Raw genomic sequence first — 23,077 nt, 5'->3', positions numbered from 1 at the left:
TTCTCTCTCAAAACATTTTGTGGATGCCAGACTACTAGCAATTTTCCTCTTCTGTGTCTTGAAAACTAAAAAAAAAAAAGAGAGAGAGAGAGAGAATGATCACTTTCATCCAAGTTTTCCATCATTTCTACCTCAGCAACCAATTATCTCTTGTACATGAGAATCAGGCACAGGATAACAGTTCACCTTCTTGGTTCTTTCACCTTTTGAGGAAAGAAATTTTAATTAAGCTAATTCTAAAATTTATTGGCTACTCTGATTTTGAGGTAGAGAGACATTGGGTAGTAGATAGCCTGATAGTTGAATAAGACACCTGGTAGCAGGTACCTGATAGTCGACTATATAGTATCACCATGTCATATTGGTGATCATTTTCCTGAATATAACTACCATATATTTCATCTTTATGTTTTGTTGCACTATAATGCATAGAACTGTGATTCATCTAACACATAGTATAGTATAGACTATATACTATATAGTCTATACTAATGTATTATATCATTGTTTCTACTTCTATTCATCCTCACTCTATTGTGCTTTCCTCATCATATTCTTTACGTGTATATATATATATATATATATATATATATATATATATATATATATATATATATATGTATATCTTCAACAAACATTTACCATGTCACCTTCTTAATAAGCTACCCTTCTTCTCTGATCTGAGTAGATAGTCTCCTGTCTAATATGTGACACAGTCACTGTGAATTAACTAACCATGCACTTTAGCTTGGGTGATTTGGGTATAGGCACAGCAATACTATCAATACTTGATTGAATGATTAAAAAGTAGCCTGTCCAAGAGCTGGTTATTGGGACTCCCCTGCTCCTTTTCATTTTCCCTTCACCTTTCACTACTTGTTAGTGTATCACCAAGTGGTGAGCCTATAAAGAAAGGTTATGTAGTACATTTCATTATGTTTATTCATTCATTATGTAGTGCAATATTAAGCCACACTTTCTGACCCACATTTAAAGACTAAAGCTAGGACTTCTGAGGGGGGAGCCAAGAGAGTAGAGTAGTCCAGAAGCACTCAGATGAGTTCTAGAATTCGATTGAATTCTAGAGTGGAAGAATCAACAAAAGATCAGACATAGGAGATCAAAAAGACAACATAGGAGGTCAAAGAAAGAGATCTGAGACATGGGGGAGGGTGCTGACCTGGAACCTATGTGGATGAAACACCAGTGGTAGTGACGGAAGCAGCAGAAGCTTAGGGAACCTTCAAACCAGAGATAGTAAGGGTCCTGGCAACTAATCAGAAAGAGATTACAGGGTATCTTGCAGACACAGGACCAGCACTGTTGGTCAACTTCATTGCCTGTACCCACTTCTGGGTCACAGGTCAAGGGTGGAGAGAATCACTTTTGGTTAAGAGGGAGTATTAGCTCTGAGGGGCAGTATCAATGAAATCCCAAGGAATCAGGGGCCCTTTCTGGGTAAGGACCAGAGTGCACAGGAGCAGTAACCACACCTCTCCCCAAATCACACCACCTTGGATACACCAAAAACTTCCCAAACCCCTGAAAACAGCAGTGCAAAAAAAAAAAAAAGACTGAAGCTTGAGACAGAACCCCTCCCCGCATGCCAGGAACAGAACCAACTTTAACATAAAGTTCCAAATCAAGCAATAGCATGGAAACATGAGCAAACAACACAAAAGAACCTGATCATAAAAAGCTACTATAATGACAAGGAAAATCAAGACACAAACTCAGAGGAAGACAATGAAGTCAAAACAGCTACAAGCAAAGCCTCAAAGAAAAAAAAAACACATGAATTGGATATAAGCCCAACCAGAATTCTTGGAAGAGCTAAAATTGATTTTCAAAATCAAATAAGAATGGTAGAAGAAAAATCACATAAAGAAATGAAGGCAAAGGAAGAAAATTATGAAAAGACAATTAATAGCCTGTTAAAAAAGGCACAAAAAGTATTGAAGAAAATAACACCTTAAAAAACACAATTGGACAAATAAAAAAAAGAGATAAAAGTTCACTGAAGAAAATAATTTCTTAAACATTAGAATTGAGGACGTGGAATCTAATGACTCCATGATACATCAAGGAACAACAGAACCAAATTTTAAAACTGTAAAAATAGAAGAAAACATGAAATTGAAAAAAAAACAACTGATCTGGAATATAGAGCAAGGAGAGATAATTTAAGTATTTGATCACATGAAATCCCTGAGCAAAGAAAAAGCCTAGATATCATATTTCAAGAAATTATCAAGGAAAACCAATATCCTAGAACCAGAGGGTAAAATAGAAATTGAAAGAAACCACCCATCACCACCTGAAAGAGATCCCAAAATATAAACTCCCTGAAATTTTATAGCGAAATTCCAGATCTCCCAGGTCAAAGGGAAAATATGTCAAGCCACCAGAAAGCAACCCTTCAAATACTATGGAGCCACAGTCAAGATCAGTCAGATAAGATTTAGCAACAGCCACATTAAAAGAGCAGATAGCTGGACATATTATATTCCAGAAGGCAAAAGATCAGAGGTTACAACCAAGAATAACCTATCAAGCATAGCTGAGTACAATTCTTTAAGGTAAAAATATGGATATTTACTGAAATAGGGAACTTTCAATCATTCCTGATGAAAATACCAGAACTGAATAGAAAGTCTGACTTTCAAATACAAGATTTAAGAAAAACATAAAAAGATAAATGTGAACGAGAAATCATATGGGACTCAATAAAGTTAAACTATTTCCTTTTCTATCTTCCAAGAACTTTATCATATTAGGGCAGTGAAAAGAATTCTACATAGAAAGAGGATGTGAAAGTGAGTTGATTATGTTGGGATGACATAAAAAATGAATAGGTGAGAAAGAGGGATGTTGTAGGAGAAAAGGAAAGGGAGAGGAAGAATTGGGAAAAGTATCTCAAATAAAACAAGCATAGAAGAAAAAGCTTTTACTATAAGCAGGAAAAAGGGAGAGAAGAGGCAACTTTTAAAATTCACTCACATTTATATTGGTTCAACAAGAATATAGTTTCACCACCAATGAAGATGAAATTAAAGCAATTATTAGGAGTTATTTTGCCCAATTATAGGCCAGTAAAACTGATAATCTAAGTAAAATGGATAAATATTTACAAAAATATAAACTGCCCAGATTAACAGAAGAGGAAAGAGAATACTTAAATAACTCTATCTTAGAAAAAGAAAGGTAAAGCCATCAATAAGCTCCCTCAGGAAAAATCCCCAGGACCAGATTAATTTACAAGTGAATTCTACCAGACATTCATGTAATTAATCCCAATACCATTTTAACCATTTGAAAAAATAAAGGAGTCCTACTAAATTCTTTTTATGGCACAAATATATTTAAAAAAAATTTTTTTTGGATGAGGCAATTGGGGTTAAGTGACTTGCCCAGGGTCACACAGCTAGTAAGTATTAAGTGTTTGGTCTAAAGCTGGATTTGAACTCAAGTCCTCCTGACTGCAGAGCTGATGCTCTATTTACTGTGCTACCTAACTGCCCCACAAATGTGGTTTTGATGCCTAAACCACAGAGAGCAAAAACAGAGAAAGAAAGCTATAGACTAATTTCTTTAATGGATATTTATACAAAAGCTTCAAATAAAGTACTACCAAGGAGATTACAGTAATATTTCACAAAGATAATACAGTATGACAAGGTAGGATTTATGCCAGAAATTCAGGGCTGATTCAATATTAGGAAAACTATTAGCATAATTGACCAAATCAATAAAAATAACAACAAAAATCATATATCAGTAGACCCACAAAACCCTTTGACAACAATGCCCATTCCTATGAAAAACAGTAGAAAACATAGGAATCAGTGGAACTTTTCTTAAAATGATAAATGGTATCTATCTAAAACCAAGAACAAGCTTTGTCTGTAAAGGGGGGAAACTTGAAGTCTTCAGAATAAGATCAGGAGTTGAGCAATGATGTCCATTGTCACCACTATTATTCAATATTGTACTAGAAATGTTAGCTATAGCAATAAGACAAGAAAAAAATTGAAAGAATAAAAATAAGCATTGAGGAAATAAAACTATCATTCTGCAGAAGATATGATGGTATTCTTAGTGAACCCTAGAGAACAAACCAAAAAACGAGATGAGACAATGAACAACTTTAGCAAAATTGCAGGTTATAAAATTTTTATTGTTGTTCCATCATTTAGCCATGTCTGACTCTTCATGATCCTGTGGACAGTACTGTCCATAGGGTTTGCTTGGCAAAGATACTGGAGTGGTTTGCCATTTCCTTCTCCAAGATATAAAATAAAACCACATAAATCATCAGCATTTTTATATACTACCAACATAACTCAGCAGGAAGAGAGAGAAAGAAAAATTTAATTTAAAATAACTGCAGATAACATAACATATTTTGGAGTCTGCCTACCAAGACAAACCTAAGAACAATATAAATACAGTTTTCACACTAATAAAGTCAGATCTAAACAATGGGAGAAATATTAATTGTTCATGGGTAGGCTGAGAACGTACAAAAATGACAATTCTAAGTTAATTTCTCTCTTGAGTGCCACACCAATGAAACTACCAAAGAATTATTTTATAGAACTAGAAAAAACAGTAACATAACTTATCTGGAAGAATAAAAAGTTAAAAATAAAGGGAATCAATGAAAAAAAATGTTAAGGAAGGTGAGCTAGCACTTCCAGATTTCAACCATATTACACTATGCTAATTGTCAAAACAATCTGGAATTGGCTAAGAAATAGGATGCTAGATTAGTAGAATGGATTAGGTACACAATAAATAGTTGTGAATGACCATAGTAATCTAGTGTTTGATAACCAAAAGAACTAAGCCTTTGGGGTAAGAACTCACCATTTGACAAAAATTGTTAGGAAAATTGAAAAGCAGTTTGGCTAAAACTAAGCATAGACCAACATCTCATACCAAATACCAAGATAAGGTCAAAATGGATAAATGATTTAGAAATAAAGAGTGATATCATAAGTAAATTAGGGGAGCATTTTGCACCTGTCAGATCTATGGATAAGGGAAGAGTTTGTGACTAAAACATGGGTGAAGGAGATTATGGGGAGCAAAATAGATCATTCTGATTGCATGAAATTAAATCATTTTTGCACAAACAAAATTAATGTAGCCAAAATCAGAAGGAAAACAGGAAATTGAGGGAAATTTTGCAACAAGTTTCTTTGATAAATGCCTCACTCCTGAAAGGCATATGGAACTGAGCCAACTTTATAAAAATATAAGTGATTCACCCATTGACATATGACCAAAGGAAAAGAACAGGCAATTTTCAGAAGAAATGAAAGTTATCAATAATTACATGAAAAAATGCTCTAAATCACTTCTGATTAGAGGAATGCAAATTAAAACAACTCTGAGATGCCACCTCACACCTATAATATTGGCTAACCTGATGGTGAAAAATGACAAATGATGGAGAGAACATAAAAAATTGGGTCACTAATACTTTGGAAGAGTTGTGAACTAATCCACCATTCTGGAGAACAATTTGGAACTATGCTAAAGGACAAAACTCTGCATATACTTTGACCCAAAAATACCACCATTAGCTCCAAATCCCAAAGAGATCAAAGAAAAGGTGAAAGGACCCATTTATGCAAAAATATTTATAGCAGCTCTTTTTATGGTAGAAAATAATTGGAAATTGAGGGGATGCCCATCAATTGGGGAATGGCTGAACAAATTGGGGTATATTATAGCAATGAAAGTACTATTGTGCTATAAGCAATGATAAGCGGAATGGTTGCAGAACAAACCTGGGAAGACTTATATGAACTCATGCAAAGTGAAGGGAGCAGAACTGGGAGAAAATTGTGCCCAGTCACAGAAATATTGTAAGAATGATCAACTGTGAAGGATTTAGCTGCTGTTATCAAGATAATGTTCTATTCCAAAGAACCTGTGATGAAAAATGCTTTCCACTTCAAGAGAGAGAACTAATGAACTCTGAATGGAGATTGTAGCATACTTTTTTAACTTTAATTTTATTATTTTTTTTCAATATGGCTAATATAGAAATGTGTTTGTTATGACCTCACATGTATATTTGAAATCAAAGTGCTTGCCTTCTCAAGGAAAGGGGAGAGGCAGGAAGGAGACAATTTGGAATTCAATTTTTTAAAAAGATTGTTAAATTTTTTACATGTAATTGAGAAATATATAACAAAATAAATAAAAATAATTTTAAAAAAAGAATAGAGTTACATAGGGAGACATTCTTTGAAGTTTTTCCCTAGAGGAAACAATATCTGATTTGCCTAAGAATGACTTGACAGGTGCTCCTTGAGACCTTTCTACTGACAACTGAGCTAAGCCATACAATTTGACTTGGTAGTGTGATCCAAGGGATGCTGCCTCCTGGTGTTTCTGGGCATTTATTTTCTTTGTAACTGGGTGCAGTCTATTGTTCTCCTCTTCTGAAACTTTTTTTTGTCAGTATTAAGGAGGTATGGGAAGATGTAGGAGCTAGTAGCCAAATTAGAGGCAGTGTGGCAAAGTAGATAGAACACTGGACTTGAAGTTAGGAAGACAAGGACTTCAATCCTGCCGAAGACATTTACTAGATGTGTAATGTTGTGCATGATACTTAATCTCTAAGCTTCACTTTTCTCATCTTTAAAATGATAAATATCACACCTCCCTTTTGAGGTTATTGTGTAGCCCAAATGAGATAATGTATGTAAAGCACTTTGTAAAGCTTAAAGTGTTGTCCAATATGTCATACTAGTCTTAGTTCAATTTTTACTTTACTGCACAAATACTTTCGGGACGCCTTGTATAAAATCCAGCTATTGTTAAATAGGCATCCTCTTTGGTTCACAGAAGAAAACCCTAGTTGGAGAAAACAAACATGGAGGAGTGCAAAAGGTAATGTTCTGCCCTACAGTATTCCAGAACCTCCCAACATCATGGTGGTCTGGTGAAGGTTGAGCAAGTCATTGAACATTATGACTTAGAAATGTCTCTTAGATTATATCAGTAGTTTTAAAATGAAATTTCATGTTTTTAAACTATTTATACTATTATGAAAATCTTTGTTTTTCTTTGCAAAGAATCATTAGTCTGTTTGCATATTCATCTAATCAGAAGAATGAAAGACTATAATATTGCCTTTGAAAAATCTAAGTAAACCAAATCAGGCATGGGTATGATATCCTAGCATTACATTACTAGATTTAGTGTGTCCATCCTTTTTTTTCTCCATAACAAGGTTCTAAGCCACTTGAGGCTATAGACTGCCTCTCCTACTTCTTACTTCTCTATAGTGCCTAACACAGTGCTAAGCATTAAGGAAATGCATAATAAATGTTTCTCAATGAAGGAACAAACAACTAAGGATGATCAGCAAAATTAAATTTTATGATAAATTAATAATATCCAACTATTAGTCCCAAGAAGGAAGAGAAATATCTGTGTACAAAGCACTTGCACATACCAGTTAAAATCCTAGATCAAAATCTTGTTGAACTGTTAACATATAGCGGAACTTAATATATGGCCAATAAGAAGTCAGTAACCAAACTTCAGTTCCTTAAAATTCCCACATTCATCCTTCTCTTTGCCACAATACTTGATTAGTGCCTTATTCTGTGTGTCTGTCTATAGGATATAATATTCCATAGGATATGAAGAATGAAGCACAATCATTGTTCTCAAAGGATTTGCTCAAAGTTTGGGAGAAAAGATATGGATACAAATAACTATAAAAGAAAGCAGGATGAGCAAGTATGATAAAAAGTAATAATAGCAATAATAGCTATCTAAGATTGTTCCTTTTTATAGAAAAGAAAACTGAGGCTCAGAGAGAGTAAATGACTCATATATGGTCACAATCCAATAAATGTCAGAGATAGAATTTAAACCCAGCTCTTCTTGACTCCATGTTTATTGTTTTTATCCACTATGTTTCACTGTTTCATAAAGTAATAGAATGGATCGGAGAAAGGAGAAATCATTTCCAGTTAAGGGTATCATGTTCAGATGGACTTTGGAGGTAGAAGTAAAAAAGGGAGGACATTTCAGACAAGGAAACTAGCATGAACAAAGTCTCATGGAGGAAAATGTGAATGAATTAATATATTAAGTATTTACTTTACTAAATGCAAAGTGCTGGGGTTGAAAGGAGAAAAGTAAGCCAGTCTCTGCTCTTTAGGAGCTCACGTTCCAATTGTGGAGATAACACTTGGAAAGTTTAATCTTTAAGTCAGATGGAAAGGTCCCATGGTCCTTAGGGTGTAGTGGCAAAGCAGGTGCTAGCAAAGCCTCTTCATTAGTATCATTTTCACTGATAAAATCATATCCTTTTCTGATGCTGAACTGTTCAACAGCACCAAGGACTTTGGAGACAAAGACTCTCTTTTCTGAATCTTTAGTAGCTATGGGAGTAGCATTGGCAGGAGCAGTTGCCAGGCTACATCTCCACAAGAGTTGCTTCCTAGGATGAATTCTCTGGGAAGCTATTTCCAAAGCTCTTGTATTCATGGTCCTAGACTGTCTCCTTCAGGGTCTGAAGGAAGATGATAGTCAAGGTAGTAGTGGTTGTTGGACTTGATAGGCACATGTTGCTTTCTCTCCCTCAGGGTGCCTTGCTATTTTAGAAAATAGGAATAGTAATAATAATAATGGTAACATTCATATAGCACTGTGCTCACCACTTTACAAATATTGTGTCATTTGATCCTCACAATAATGTTGGGAGGGCGGTGCTATTATTATCCCCATTTTACAAATGAGGAAACTCAGGTAAACAGAGGCTAAGTGACTTGCCCGGGGTAACACAGCTAGTATGCACCTGAGCCTAGATATGAATTCTTCCTGACAGCATCAATCTACCGACACATTATCTACTGTGCCACCTAGCTGCCCAGCTACGCTGGCTTTCCTGCCCTAAGGGTGGTTTTTGGTTGGCGAGTATGGCTGGCCTCTTCTCCACAAAAATTGCTTTCCTAGATGATGGTTCTTCAGGCTGAGCTAGAATCAAGACCAGTGGCCTGGACTGGTACTGCCACTCCTGGGACATTTGTGGTTATCTGACTCTTGGTGGTAGTTGGTAAGCAGTTGGTGGTGGCAGTGGTAAGGAATATAGGTCCCTTTATCCACAACGATTTTTCACGTCAAAGATATCTGCAGGGGCTAGAGTGGAAGTAGGTTTGGTGGTTGTGGGGGAGGGAGCACTCCTATTCTTTTTTTAAAATTTATTTTCAGTTTTCAACATTCACTTCCATAATCTTTTTGAGTTTTAAATTTTCTCCCCCTACCTTCCATCCTCCCTCCCCAACAAAATATTCAATCTGATATAGGCTCTACATATACATTCCTATTAAACATCTTTTCACATTGGTCATGTTGTAAAGAAGAATTAGAGCCAATAGGAGGAACCACAAGAAAGAAAAAACAAAACAAAACAAAACAGAAGAGAAAAAAAAGAACAAATAGTATTCTTCAATCTGTAATCAGACTCTATAGTTCTTTCTCTGGATGTGTATAGCATTTTCCATCATGAAACTTGGAGATGTCTTAGATTCTTGCATTGCTGAGAAGAGCTAAAGTTGTCATCACAAAGTTAGTCATTGCACAATGTGGCTGTTACTGTGTACAACATTCTCCTGGTTCTGCTCACTTCACTCAGTATCAATCCATACAAGTCTTTCCAGGTTTTTCTAAAGTCTACTTGCTCATCATTTCTCATAGCACAATAGTATTCCATTATATTCGTATACCACAACTTGTTCAGCCATTCCCCAATTGGTGGGCATCCCTTAAATTTCCAATTCTTTGCCACCGCAGAAAGAGTTGCTATAAATATTTTTGTAGATGTGGGTCCTTTTCCCATTTTTATGATCTCTTTGGGATACAGCCCTAGAAATGCTATTGCTGGGTCAAAGAGTATGCACATTTTTATAACCCTATGGACACAGTTCCAAATGGCTCTCCAAAATGGTTGGATCACTTCATAACTCCACCAACAATGTATTAATGTTCCAATTTTTCCACATCTTCTCCAACATTTATCATTGCCCTGTTTTGTCATGTTAGCCAATCTGATAAGTGTGATGTGGTATCTCAGAGTTGTTTTAATTTGCATTTCTCTGATCAATAGTGATTTGGAGCATTTTTTCATATGACTATAGATAGCGTTAATTTCTTCATCTGAAAACTGTCTGTTCATTTCCTTTGACCATTTATCATTTGGGGAATGACTTGTGTTCTTATAAATTTGACTCAGTTCTCTCTATATTTTAGAAATGAAGCTTTTATGTAAGCCACAGGTTGTAAAAAATGTTTCCTAGCTTTCAGCTTCTTAAACGTCTCAAAATCCTTTTTGAGTTCTTCTATGGCCTAGGAACAATTCATATTTTTCTTAAAGGCTTTGAATGTAGGAGCTTTGACTTTGCTGTCTTCTTGTATGTTTTGATCTTCTTTGTCACCAAAGAAAGATTCTATGGTCTGACTTTTTTTGCACTTTTTGCTCATGTTCCCAGCCAATTACTCGAGTTTTAAACTCTTTGTTAAGATAGGGTCTGCTTCCAGTGTGGAGAATGTACTGTCCCAAGCTTCAGGGGTTTTGTGCAGCTGTTTTCAGAGAAATTTTAGGGACCTGTAAATTTTCAGTTCACCCAAGGTGGTATGATCAAGGGCGAGGTGTTTCCTCCTTTCCTGGTTTGTGCTCCAGAATTTTCTGACTTGGGACTGTGAGAAGGATTCCTCTACACTGCCACTGCAAGCTCCGCCATACCAGCACTCTTCACCCCTGGACTGCCACCCAGGACTGCAACTCAGATCCAAGCATGGGCAAAGCAAGAGATCCTACCTCAGCACCAGCAAAGAGATCCCTTCAATCATCCTCTGATCAGCTGCTTGATCACCCTTCTGTCTCTGAGCTGAGAACTCAGGAAGCATTTGCCACCGTGGGGCTGTGCCAGGACTGGGGCTGGGACTGAGCTCATCTCTCACAGCAGTCAGACACACCTTTCCTACTGACCTTTTAAGTTGTCTTTGGAGTTTGTGGGTTGAGAAGTTTGGAAACCATCACAGCTCCCCTTGATTCAATCCCCAGAGGACTGTTCCAGGTTTGCTGAGGCCCTGGTTTTCCCTGTGCAGCTCACACTGAACTACACTCCTCTCCCAGCCCAGCACAATAGACCTTTCCAATCAACCATCTAGATTGTCTTGGACTGGAAATTTGTTTTGCTCTGTCTTTTTGTGGGTTCTGCTGCTCTAGAATTTGTTTGAGCCATTTTTACAGGTATTTGGATGGGTTTAGGGTCACTGCTTTTACTCCACCATCTTGGCCCCACCCCCATTGTCTTTTTCAAGATGAGTCAATGTGCACTATTTTTGAAATTATTTTATTTTCTGGGAGAAAGACTTCTTAATTTCTTACCCTGTTTATGGGTTTAACTGTTTTTTTTTCTTTTTCTGAAACTGAGTTCCAAAACTTATTATTGTCCTAAAGCTGTATCTCCATGAAGAATGTGACAGGGCAGGGTATCTAATTGATACCAATCACTGTATTTTTGTATGTGTCATTTGATTGTATGAAATTAAAGGAGATTGAAGCTCTCAGCAACACTTATGAAAATAACAGGATACTATCTAGTTACTAGTTACTTCTAGGTCCTTGGGTGTAGCTTTTTGACTGGGTCCAAGTTTTACAGAACAAGTCCTTTTATTAAGGGGGGGTTTGTTCTGTGAAGTTTGGATTCAGTCAAAGGGCTGTACTTGAGGACCTAGAGGGCCACATGGCCTCAAGGCTGCAGATTTCCCATCCCTCATCTAGTATATCTCACTAGCAGAGCACCAAACGTGGAATAATTACCCAAAAAGATTTAAATGCTAATTATCAGGGGAAGAGAGGTGGAACCTCTCTCTACTAAAGAATAAAATATGGATTTTAAAGTAGAAAACTACTTAATAATCTCTTTGGATAAGATATTATTAATTCCCAGTTGTACAAGGTTCTCTTAGTAAGTCATGCAGAACCAAGAAAAATGTTATATTTATTCATTTACCACATGTTCAAAGATATCTCATCTTAGTCCTTTCTATTTTACTCAGCAGGATTTTCTGTTCTAATATTCACATATCATTAAGGATCACAAAATCACCAAAACAAAACAAAACAAAACAAAACAAAACACAACACAAAACTCCTTAATCTGAAGCCTCCAGATCTAAAGCCTTAAATGTTATAGGCATGTCAATTTGAGTTGCCTAGAATGAGCAGATTAACAGTAGATGTGATCTTCACAGTGAAGCTTCTAGTTTTTTTATGTTCATGTTGAGCCCTCAGTCATTATATCTTTGAATTTTCTGCCCCCAGGTGGCTATGATGTTTTTATGCAGCCATTGGATAAATTTTACTTTTTTCCCCTAGGCTTAGAACATTTATCAAACTTGCACTTTTTATACTGTATGTACAGAAGTAGTAATTTCAAATCTACAACAGTATGAGCCACCTAAATTGATCTTTATAATTTGTCTCTTTTTAAATCAATTATTGAGTTAGTTCGAGGTAAGATGTTTTTAAAGGGATAATGGCAGGACATCTTAAGGACAACAAACAGGAAAGTGAAAGTCCTAAAAAATATGTTATATGAGATTCACTTGAATTAATTGAGGCTAGCCTGGAGAAAAGTAGACCTAAATGAAACATGGTCATTATTTTCAAGTATCAGAAAGGCTCTCATGGTACATGGATCACATCAGAGATTCTTACATCTGTGGTCGGTGAAGTTTGTCGGGTTTTTTTTTTTTTACATTTTGAAGACTAGTTCAGTATAATTGCTTTCCTTTACAATTGTATATATTTAATTTTATATATTTAAAGACATTCTGAGAAGGGGTCCATAGGTATCAGCAGACTGTCAAAGGTGACTGTGACCTCTCAAAATGCTAAGAAGTCCTTGTCTTAATAGCTACAGAGGGCAAACATAGAATTAATGGGTAAAATCACAGAATATCAGACTTGGAAGAGACCTCAGAAGCCATCTAATTCAGCTTACACTTAAACAAGTATTTCTTCATTAATACATTCAACTTTTTCTTGGAAATCTCTAATGAGGGGAAACCTACTGTCTCTCATGGCAGCCCATTTCTCTTTTGGACAGCTCAAATTGTTAGGAAATGTTTCCTTTATCAAGCTTAAATATGCTCTTCAGCAACTAGACCCATTCCTAAAAGGTGACATAAATAATGCAAGTATCCCCATTTTGCAAATGAACAAATTGAAGCTTAGAGAGATTATTTGATTTGGTAATAGACATACACCAAGGATAAGAGCTGTAATTTTAAGCCCAGGGCTAATTTCATGCTGCTTATAGGAGGTATTATGTGCAGGTGCCACAGATCTTCCCGAGTCTAAGATTGTTTTCAAGAGGAGGTGTCTATTATAGCCTAAATTTGTATATATTTATTTTAGATCTTGTATATACTGAAGTTAGAGCTAAGGAATTTGAACTTGGAGATCTTAATGACCATTAAGCCCTCAGGAAGGAATTAAGCCCAGAAAAAATGAGTGATTTGTCCATGATCACAAATTCAAATGGTTAGTGGCAGAGCCAGAAAAAAGGACCCAAGTTCTTAATTCCTAGTCTAATGAATTTTAGTCCTTATCACTATTGCCTTCACGTTGTTAATGTGTTAATAAACCCTTTCCATGGTCCCTTGGAAACTTTTTTTGACACTTGGGGTCAACATCTATTCAAAACCTCAAACTTGAGGTCCCATTCAGTATGTTCTTTTGAACACCAAAATACATCTGACATACAGTCATCAGTAAAAAAGGGATATTTAATAACAAAAGAGAAGGGCAAAATACACAAAAGAGAGGGGCTTTTTTTTTGGGGGGGAGATAATGAGTTATGTTTTAGAATTATTGAATTTACCTATGCCAATAAGATAGCTTATTTGAGATGTACAAAAGGCAACTAGTGATGCATGACTATGCTTCAAGAGAAATATTAGGCCTAGATATATACATCTGGTAATCATTTACATGAAGATGGTAATTGAGCCCATAGTTGCTGATGAAATCACTGAGAGAGATATTATAGAGGGAGAAGAGAAAAGGGATCAGGTCAGAGACTTAGGGAACATCTACAAGTGGGGTGACATGAATGAATGTCCAACAAGAGACTGAGAAGGAGTGGTCAGACAGGAGAAGAACCAGGAGAGACTGGTGTTACAAAAATCTAGATAGGAGAGCAATATCCAGAAGGACATGATGATTGATAAAATCAAAATCTCTAGGATGAAAGAAGGATGAAAAAAATTGAAATAAAGGCTATTACATTTGGTAATTGATCATTAATAACTTTGGAGAGAGCAAGTTTGGATGAATTATTAGGTCATAAGACAGACTGCAGAGCATTGTAGTGAGTGAGAGAAGAGAAAAGATAGCTCTCTCAAAGAGATTAGGAGAGATGGGGAGAAGAGCAACAGGACAATAGCTAGCTGGGATAGTGGGATCTACTGAGGGTTTTTTTAAGGATCTGGGAGACTTTAGTGTGTTTATAGGCAGTGATAAGGGAACCAACAAATAGAAATCACACGGGGAAAGCTGTTGACAAATTTCATCAGGCATTACTCAGAGCAGCTTAATTTAGCCAAGTTTCTATTTCTCAGTTATGTCTGTCTTTTGAGGAGGACCCCAAATTCCTTTTCTTTTGCCAACCTTTGAGAATCATTTCTTCTTCAAGACAATTGTATTTTCTAATTAGCTATCCTGCTAAGACTTTTTTCTAAGATATTATAAATTTAAAGTTGATTCAATTTTATTCAACCACTACTATTTATTTTCCCCTTGAATACTTCTATCTGTTTAATATCTCAGTTAACAAAGTTTATAAAGCATACTCCTATCATGTAGCATGTTGCTATTTTGTGTGATTATGTAGAAATATCTTTTATATCAACCAATGTTCACTATGTTCCATATGCCTATGTAATACAAATGTTATGAATATATTGTTAAATAGTATCATAGATGAGTGTTTAAATTTAGATTCCTTAATTAATGCTTACTCTGCATAAAAACTCAATACCAAAAGATTCACTTTGATTTTTCTTCAGTTTGTAGCATCTATACATACAATGCTTTATATTTTTATTCTTATGAAATTTTCCATTGGCATAGGCCACATTTGCTCAGAATATTCAGTGGAAATCAGCATATTTCATTGTTTTTGAAGGTTGAGTTTCTCGAGGGGGTTAGTGGATTACAAGATCACTATAAGATGTTGTAGCCAAGAATGCCAATATGACCTTCAACCGCATAGTTCCCAGTGAAGGAAGTGGCACATTTTTAGGAGGTAATTGGCAAGCTGGAGTGTGTCCATCTGAAAGTGATCATGGTGGTGAAGGGACCTGAAATAATGTTCCATGAAGAATAATTGAAGGATCTAGGGATGTTTAACCTGAGAAAATATGAGGAATATGAGGATAGAGTGGATAGCATGGATAGAGTGCCAGGCCTAGAGTCAGGAAGTATCCTTTTCTTTAGTTCAAGTCTGGCCTCAGACACTAGCTCTGTGACACTGGGTAAGTCACTTAACCCTGTTTGCCTCAGTTTCCTCATCTGTGAAATGAGCTGGAGAAAACAAAATGGCAAACCTCTCCAATATCTTTGCCAAGAAAACCCTAAATGGGGTCATGAAGAGTCATACATGACTGGAAAATGACTGTACAACAGCAGCAAAAAGAACACTTGGTGTAGCATGTGGAATGCACTATAGAAATTTTCAAATATTTGATGGGTTGTTGTATGGAAGGGAGATTATATACAATCTGCTTGGTACCAGAAAACAGAAATGGGACCAATGAATAGAAGTTAAGTACTTAATCAATTGGGGAAACTAAGTGGCTAGCAGATAGAGTACTGGGACTGGAATAAAGAAGACCTGAATTCAAATCTGGCCTCAGGCACTTACTAGCTGTGTGACCCTGCGTAAGTCACTTACCCTCTATTTGCCTTAATCTAATGACAAACCACTCCAGTATCTTTGCCAAGAAAACTCCATGAGCAGTATTGGTATGCTATGGTCCATAGACTCACAGAGAGTTGGACAGGACTGAATGACTGAACAATAACTGAATCAATTTAAGGAATAACTTTCTAATCATTATAGTTACCCACAATGGAGTAAAGTGTCCTCAGAGGCAGTGAGCTCCCCATTGCTGGTGGTGATCAAGCAGAGACTGGATAACCATTTGTTGAGAATGCCTTTAGCAGGATTCTGGCACACTGGTCCCTTGCAACTCTAACATACTCTGAGTTATGATCACTACCAGGTCATCAGGAACTTACTAGTGCTTCTTCCAGGTTCTAATGCTTTTCCCTGATCTTGTCAAGATACTTACCCACAGCTCTTCTGCTTCTATTGACCAAAGGTCCGACCTGGGGCAAGGTCAGTTGGCAAAGCCAGCAGTACAAGAGAACCATCGAGACTCTTTGGAGACTTTCTTGTGTCTCATGATTCTCATGTGACTTGGTCAGTTCAGGGTTGGTCCAGCATTCAGTCTATTTGTTATGGTTGAAATAATTTCTGACATCTTGTTGAATGCATGGTACTTCTTTAGCTACTATATGCTGATGAATCATTTCTTGCTCCTAATTAAATCAATGTAATCACGTCTATGCCACAGAGCATTATTTAGAATTAGAAGTTTAAGATAAAGCTCTCATAATTCTTTCCAACTTTCTGATTACAGCTTGGTCACAGCAAGCAATCAAGCATAAGGAGCTCAGAAGATCTGCATCTAAACAGTCTCAATAACCCTCCCAGACAATACCAGGTAAACATGAGTGTTTGCTGGCCAGTGGCTCTGAAAGAAGGAAGGTGACCATTGTTACTGTTTATATTTTGTTTCATGGTTACATGGGAAACACAGAAAGACAGTGCTCTAGTTCCAGAGTAGGAGATATTTAAATGACAGTCCAGATGCCTCAACTGACCATCACGTGTACTTCCTGCTTATTGTCACCATCATGAAAAGGATTTCATCAGTTACTGCAGGCAGTTGGTACTGGAATGGGCTGTGCTCATCACTGTGGACACGACATTGGGGTTGGAGTCAGGAATATCTAGAATCAAGTGCGACCTCAGTTGATCACTGAGTGGGAAAGTCACTTAAAGTTTTCAAGTCACAGTTTCCCCATTTGTAAAATGTGCAATACTATCAACTCTCTCATAAAGTTGTGGTGAGGCTCAAATGAGACACAAGTAAAACATTTTCCAACTCAAAGCACTATATGAATGTCAACTATTTTCATTATTATTGTAGTTAGATGGAGACCAATGTAGGCCACATTGGAATAAATATTGAGTGTTTAAATAAAAAAAAAAACCCAAAATGGCCTCACAACTCAGTTAAAAAAATCCACACATATTACCTACTAATTGAATTCATACATTCTGTTTCAATAGAACAAATATAGCCTTCACTGAGTGGGCTATACATTTACTGAAATGGTGTTAAATTAAGGATTAACTTTTACATAAATTAACTTTTACATAAATTTCTAGGTAAGCCAGAATCTTTTTGAAAAGAAAAAAAAAACATTCTTGGAGGCTCTGAATTGCTTGCTAAATCCTCAGAGCCATAATTAGGGATATTTGTGCTGGTGGTAGGGATAGGGAGCTTTGTGGCAGTAGCAGTAGAAACACAGAAGATAGGGAGCATACGGGTACAGTAATATCAAAAGAGGAGGCAGCTAATCCCTCAAAGAGTGTAGCTCTCGTTACTGCTGAAGTTGGAGAGGGACAAGAAGCAGGGTCCCAAAAGATGAATGCCAAACCAATAGGATCGTAGATGATGACAGCCCAGGAAAGGCTGTATTGCTACTGTAGGGGGGAAGATGCCCTCCTGGGGAGGAAGCATATTCCCCCTACCTCCACCTTGAATGTCAGCACCTTGGGCCAAAGCCCCATTCATCTCATGCTAGTTCTGATTCTGTCAATCCTCTATAAATTTCAATAGGAAGTGAATACCAAAAAGTGTAAGAGTCAATTTACAAATGATGACAATTGAAATTTACTTATAAAATCATGGGGAAAGTTAATGATATGAGCTCTTCTTTTCTTTACCTAGAAAATAATGAAGCGGCTCATCAAAAGATACGTACTGAAAGCGCAGATAGATAAGGAGAGTGATGAAGTCAATGAAGGTGAGTTCAATACAGTACTGAGCTACTTTCTCAGAGCTAGCAGCGGTAAGGTCAGGGACAAGGTTGTCAGCAAACAGGGTTTGGAGAAGTGGGCTTAGATTGGGTAATACGTTAAGGGGAGAGGATAAACGTGATCCAGTTGACCAAATATATGCTTTGGAGCAAAACAGAAAAAATGGGAGGTTTTAGAATAAAGGGGTGGGGTGGTGGTGGTTGGGAAGCCTAGAGACAAGAAAACTGGATTTCAAACCCTGACTCAGATACTTACTAGTTGTGTCAACCTTGGGCAAATCACTTCACCTTGGCTTGTCTTAGTTTCCTAACTTGTAAATTAGAGACAATAATAGCAACTACTTTCCAGGGTTTTTGTAAGGATGAAATGAAATAATATTTTCAAAGTGCTTAGCACAGTGCCTGGCACTTAGTAGGTATTGTGCAACTGCTAGCTATTATTATTTATAGTAGCATTGGTATTATTATGGTTATTACTGGTAATAATCATAATAATCCCTGAGTGACCACATATTCTTCCTCTTTTAGTTTGTATCGGAGAGGATTTTTATTTATTTTTTATTTTTGGAGAGGATTTTTACCTATATCTCCTTCAATCACTAGTTACCGGGAACATCCACTTATATCCACTTATTTAATTATTCAAGATGCCTGGTGTTTTCTATAGCAATTTATATATATATATATATATATATATATATATATATATATATATATATATATATATGTTAGTTCTTTAAGGATTTGTGATTTCATCAATGTTAGTGTGCCCTCTAAAGGCAGAGATTGAGCCCTCTCTCTAACTTGGATGGACCTTGTAAGATTAGCTTTATAGCTGGAAAAATTGGCATCTTTCAATCTCATGATAATTCTCTCTGAACTCAGCTATGTTGATTCTTGGATGGCATTTAGATCATCCATAATCAAAGTTTTTTCCACTTTGATTGAAGCTCCCCGGATTTGTGCTCTACTCTCATTGCCTTTTTAGAGTTAGCAAGGTGGCACAGTAGATAGAGTGCCAGCCCAGGAGTCAGGAGGACCTAAGTTTAATCTAGCCTCAGACCCTTCCAAATGTGTGACTTTGGGCAAGTCACTTAACCTTGTTTGCCTCAGTTCCTCATCTGTAAAATGAGCTGGAGAAGGAAATGGTGAACTGCTTTAGTACCTTTGCCAAGAAATCTCCAAATGGGGTCATGAAGAGTTGGACATGAGTAAACTGATTCAACAACGACAACTCAGCCTTTCTGAAAGCAGAATCACCTGCACACTATGACAAGGAATCAGAATAGTCCTTCAGTGTAAATCACATACACTTGCATGGTTTAACACAGTCCTTGGGTTTTATGTCTAAAGAAATTGATTGTCTATATTATTTGTATAAGCAGACTTAAAATCCTCATAATGTTATTTATTATAGGTGAACTGAAGGAAATAAAACAGGACATCTCAAGTCTCCGCTACGAACTTCTTGAGGAAAAATCCCAGAACACAGAAGATCTAGCAGAACTTATTAGAAAACTTGGGGAGAAATTGTCAATTGAACCAAATCAAGAAGTTAGCAATAGATAACATGAACACCTTTTAGACACTGAAATTAAATTGCCCACTTGAAGCCATATTCTTTACCAAATAAAGATGATACAATAATAATTTTCCTCCCATTCTTGAATAGTACAAAGTCACATTAAAACTTGGGCCACCATACTATATTATAGCAAACCTTAATATTTTGTCATCTGCAATGAAAATCTCATTGTACTACTATAAAGGATGGCCAAAGGCAGAAGTTTGTGCTAACTATTTGTTTGGTTTGTTTTTAAACTCTCTAGGTATATGAGTTATGCAATCAGCAGCAGTGTAATTCAAACCCAAGAGCTTTTTCAGTTACTAACAGAGGGATTGTAGAGGACAGAATGGCCTTTTCTGTTCTGGTAAATTTTAAGGCAATTGTCTTGTCTCCACCATAGATATCATAATGATGGCTTAGAGCAATTGATTTGGGACGAATATTATTATGTCTTTGCCGAGAGTCTACCCACTTAGATGTATTTTTCCAAATAGCATGATAGACAGAGCTTGTTCAGATATGGCCTTAAATCATCCTTACATTTTTCACTCATCTCTCAAGGATAAAAAAATTGCTACTTCCCTACAGTCCTGGAGATAGTGAAATTAATTTGGTTCTAAACATTTGCTCTGTTCTTTCTTTTTGTAGATAAACAAATGTTAATGATGAAATGATACTTATGTTGTTCATTTTAACACCATGGATGGTGGTAAATGAAAGTTTCCTGGCAAATCAACATTGCAGCACTGGTGAACAACACCCAGATTATAAGTGAATTGTTTTTAATGTAAGAATTCAATCAAATTGTCCTATAAAATCATTCATTTCTTAGTTATGATCATTAAATGCCAGCAATTGAATGTTAGAAGCACAAAACACTAAAAATGATTTGAGAATGGCCAAATATTCATCTGGGATTGTCAGCTTCTTCCAACCTCCTATCAAAATACATAAAACCAGAATTTCCACACCTTGATTGTTGCCAAGAGGTTATTGTGACTCTTGACATGGATGGATGATTATTTGAAATACACAAGAGTGATAGCAGAACATTCATTTTCCCCGTGCATCAGGCACCATCAAACACTTGTCATCCTGTAGACTACCCTGGAGTTTATAACTGGAAAAACTGCATTAAGGCAAAATTGGCAGTGATGTGGCACAATGGATAGGACACCAGGCCTAGAGTCACAAGGACTTGAGTTCAAATTTGGCCTCAGACACTTGCTAATTGTGTAACCCTGGGCATGTCACTTAACCTTGTTTGCCTCAGTTTCTTTATCTGTAAAATAAGCTAGAAAAGAAAATGGCAAAGCACTTCAGTATCTTTACCAAGAAAACCTCAAATGGGATCATGAAGAATTGGACATGAATGAACAACAAACAACAGCAACAAAGACTGACTTTGAAACATATATATTTTTTATTTTACTTTAAAAGGTAAATGGACAATGAAAACCTGTTTAAGCCTCATCTATGACAGTATAAAATTGAAGTAATGCTATATAGCTAGCTCATGAGAAAGCAAATTTCAATTTCTTATTCCAAGACATTTTCTATGTGGCTATTACAGAGAAGTTCAGCAGCAAAGAAGAGTCCCATTTTCAAATGTGTTATAACAATATTTGATGAATTAGTTGTCAAAAACCCCCACATTATAGCAAGTTCACTCTCAAAGAAATTAAATGAGCTAATAATACTCCAAATGTTTGTTATGTTGTGTTACAGGAATGGATTTTTCTGTTGTCTTCATTCCAGTGGCTACTTAGAAGTGATTAATGTGTTTGACTTCCCAAGGCAGCAGGAAGGTCAGTTGGATGAATACAACTACAATTTTTAATTTTCTTCCATGATGACAAAGAAAAAAAAAGGACTAATGCTGATGGCCGCAACTACAAGTTCTTTAATGTGGGACCTAGGTTTCACTCTGTGAAACATTTCATTGTTTCAGATCGAGGCTATACTACAAAGGCTATTCTGTGTTCTGCCATGGGTACCACACCAATTCGTAAATGAAACTGTGTACCAAATCCCTGTTCCTATCACCCAAAATCTCAACAATAGTGATAAAAAACAATTTATAGTGGGCCTCCTACCCCAATAAGATCTTCTTGAACAACCATGATGGGGGTTGGGGGCATATGTTTATAAAATAGACACACATAGTTAAATTATTATTTTAAAGAAAGTAGCTCAAAGAAGAATGTGCAAATCCATCAAAATAGCTTATACAGAAGAGGAGTCAGCACAGATTCAGAGATATCCAAAGCTGTACCTGCATCAAGTTCACAGGCACAATTAACACAGCTTCTCTGGCTCTTGATTTGGAAGGATGGGCATCAAGTTTACAGAAAGTAAAACAAACATAAATTTACCAAGAGTTACATACCTCAACTTAATCCAGAACAAAAAGATGGAGCCTCCACTTCCCAGAGACTTGAGAGATGATAGACAGAAAGGGAGCAAAATAAACTGAGTCTTTTATTCTTGTGTGGGTTTCGCCGGCCACGAGCCTGAATAAAACTCTGCCCATCAGGTAAAGATTTATTCCTCATAGGAGCCAGGTTTAGCTACTAGGTATATCCATATACAAACACCTCAGTTTGCTGCTATTCAACAAGACTTTTTAAACACCTATAACGTGCCAGAATCATGTTAAGTCCTAAGATACAAAGGCAAAAAATAAAAACAGTCCCTTCCCTCAATGAGTTCACATTTCACCAGAATTCAGGCATATTAAGGGATGTTTTAGGAGCCATTAAGGGATAATTTCTAAAAGATAATGAACTCCTTGAGGGTAGGAACCATATTTATTTCTGTCTCCTACTTAGTACTGACCACAGTGTCTTCCTAGTCCCCCCTCTTCTAGCCTTCCGATCTTTCTAAATCTTAATCCTCTGTCCCTGATACACTCTGAAATCTAATGACACTGGCCTTCTTGCAGTTCATTACATACAATACTCCATATGCAACTCCAGGCATTTTCCAATAATGTTTCAGATACTCTATTATTGAACAACCATCTTTTTTTCATTTATGCTGAAGCTCAGATTTGCAGGGTAAATCACCCTGAGCTCCATCTCTGAGTTCCATTGATCTTCGGAACACATTCTGTTCCCCACCATGAAGAAAGCAAAGTGATCCAGTTGTACCGATGGTAGGAAATATAATAGCAAAGGGATTTTTTTTTCCAGTGGGATCTAGTTGGCTGTTTTGGTTTTTTGGTTGTTTTTTGGTTTTGTTTTTTGTTATAGCCACATGGATTTCAATCCAAAAGCTCAGATTTGATC

At 36.5% G+C, this 23,077-nt stretch overlaps 1 protein-coding gene across 1 annotated transcript in view; it reads left to right on the top strand.

Moving 5' to 3' along the window:
* The window catches only part of TRPC6 (transient receptor potential cation channel subfamily C member 6), a 169,048-nt gene extending 149,178 nt beyond the window's left edge, over positions 1–19,870 (top strand). The window contains exons 10-12 of the mRNA XM_020996177.2: positions 16,753–16,836; positions 18,133–18,208; positions 19,638–19,870. Coding sequence (XP_020851836.1) covers positions 16,753–16,836; positions 18,133–18,208; positions 19,638–19,789 — 312 coding nt within the window. The 3' untranslated portion in view covers positions 19,790–19,870. The remainder of the gene's footprint in view (positions 1–16,752; positions 16,837–18,132; positions 18,209–19,637) is intronic.
* Positions 19,871–23,077: the final 3,207 nt, after the last annotated feature.

This window comes from Phascolarctos cinereus, unplaced genomic scaffold (genome assembly GCF_003287225.1).
Source record: "Phascolarctos cinereus isolate Bilbo 61053 unplaced genomic scaffold, phaCin_HiC Scaffold_726;HRSCAF=1367, whole genome shotgun sequence".
In the NCBI taxonomy this organism is placed as follows: Eukaryota; Metazoa; Chordata; class Mammalia; order Diprotodontia; family Phascolarctidae; genus Phascolarctos; species Phascolarctos cinereus.
This window is presented reverse-complemented; position numbering and strand designations above follow the sequence as displayed.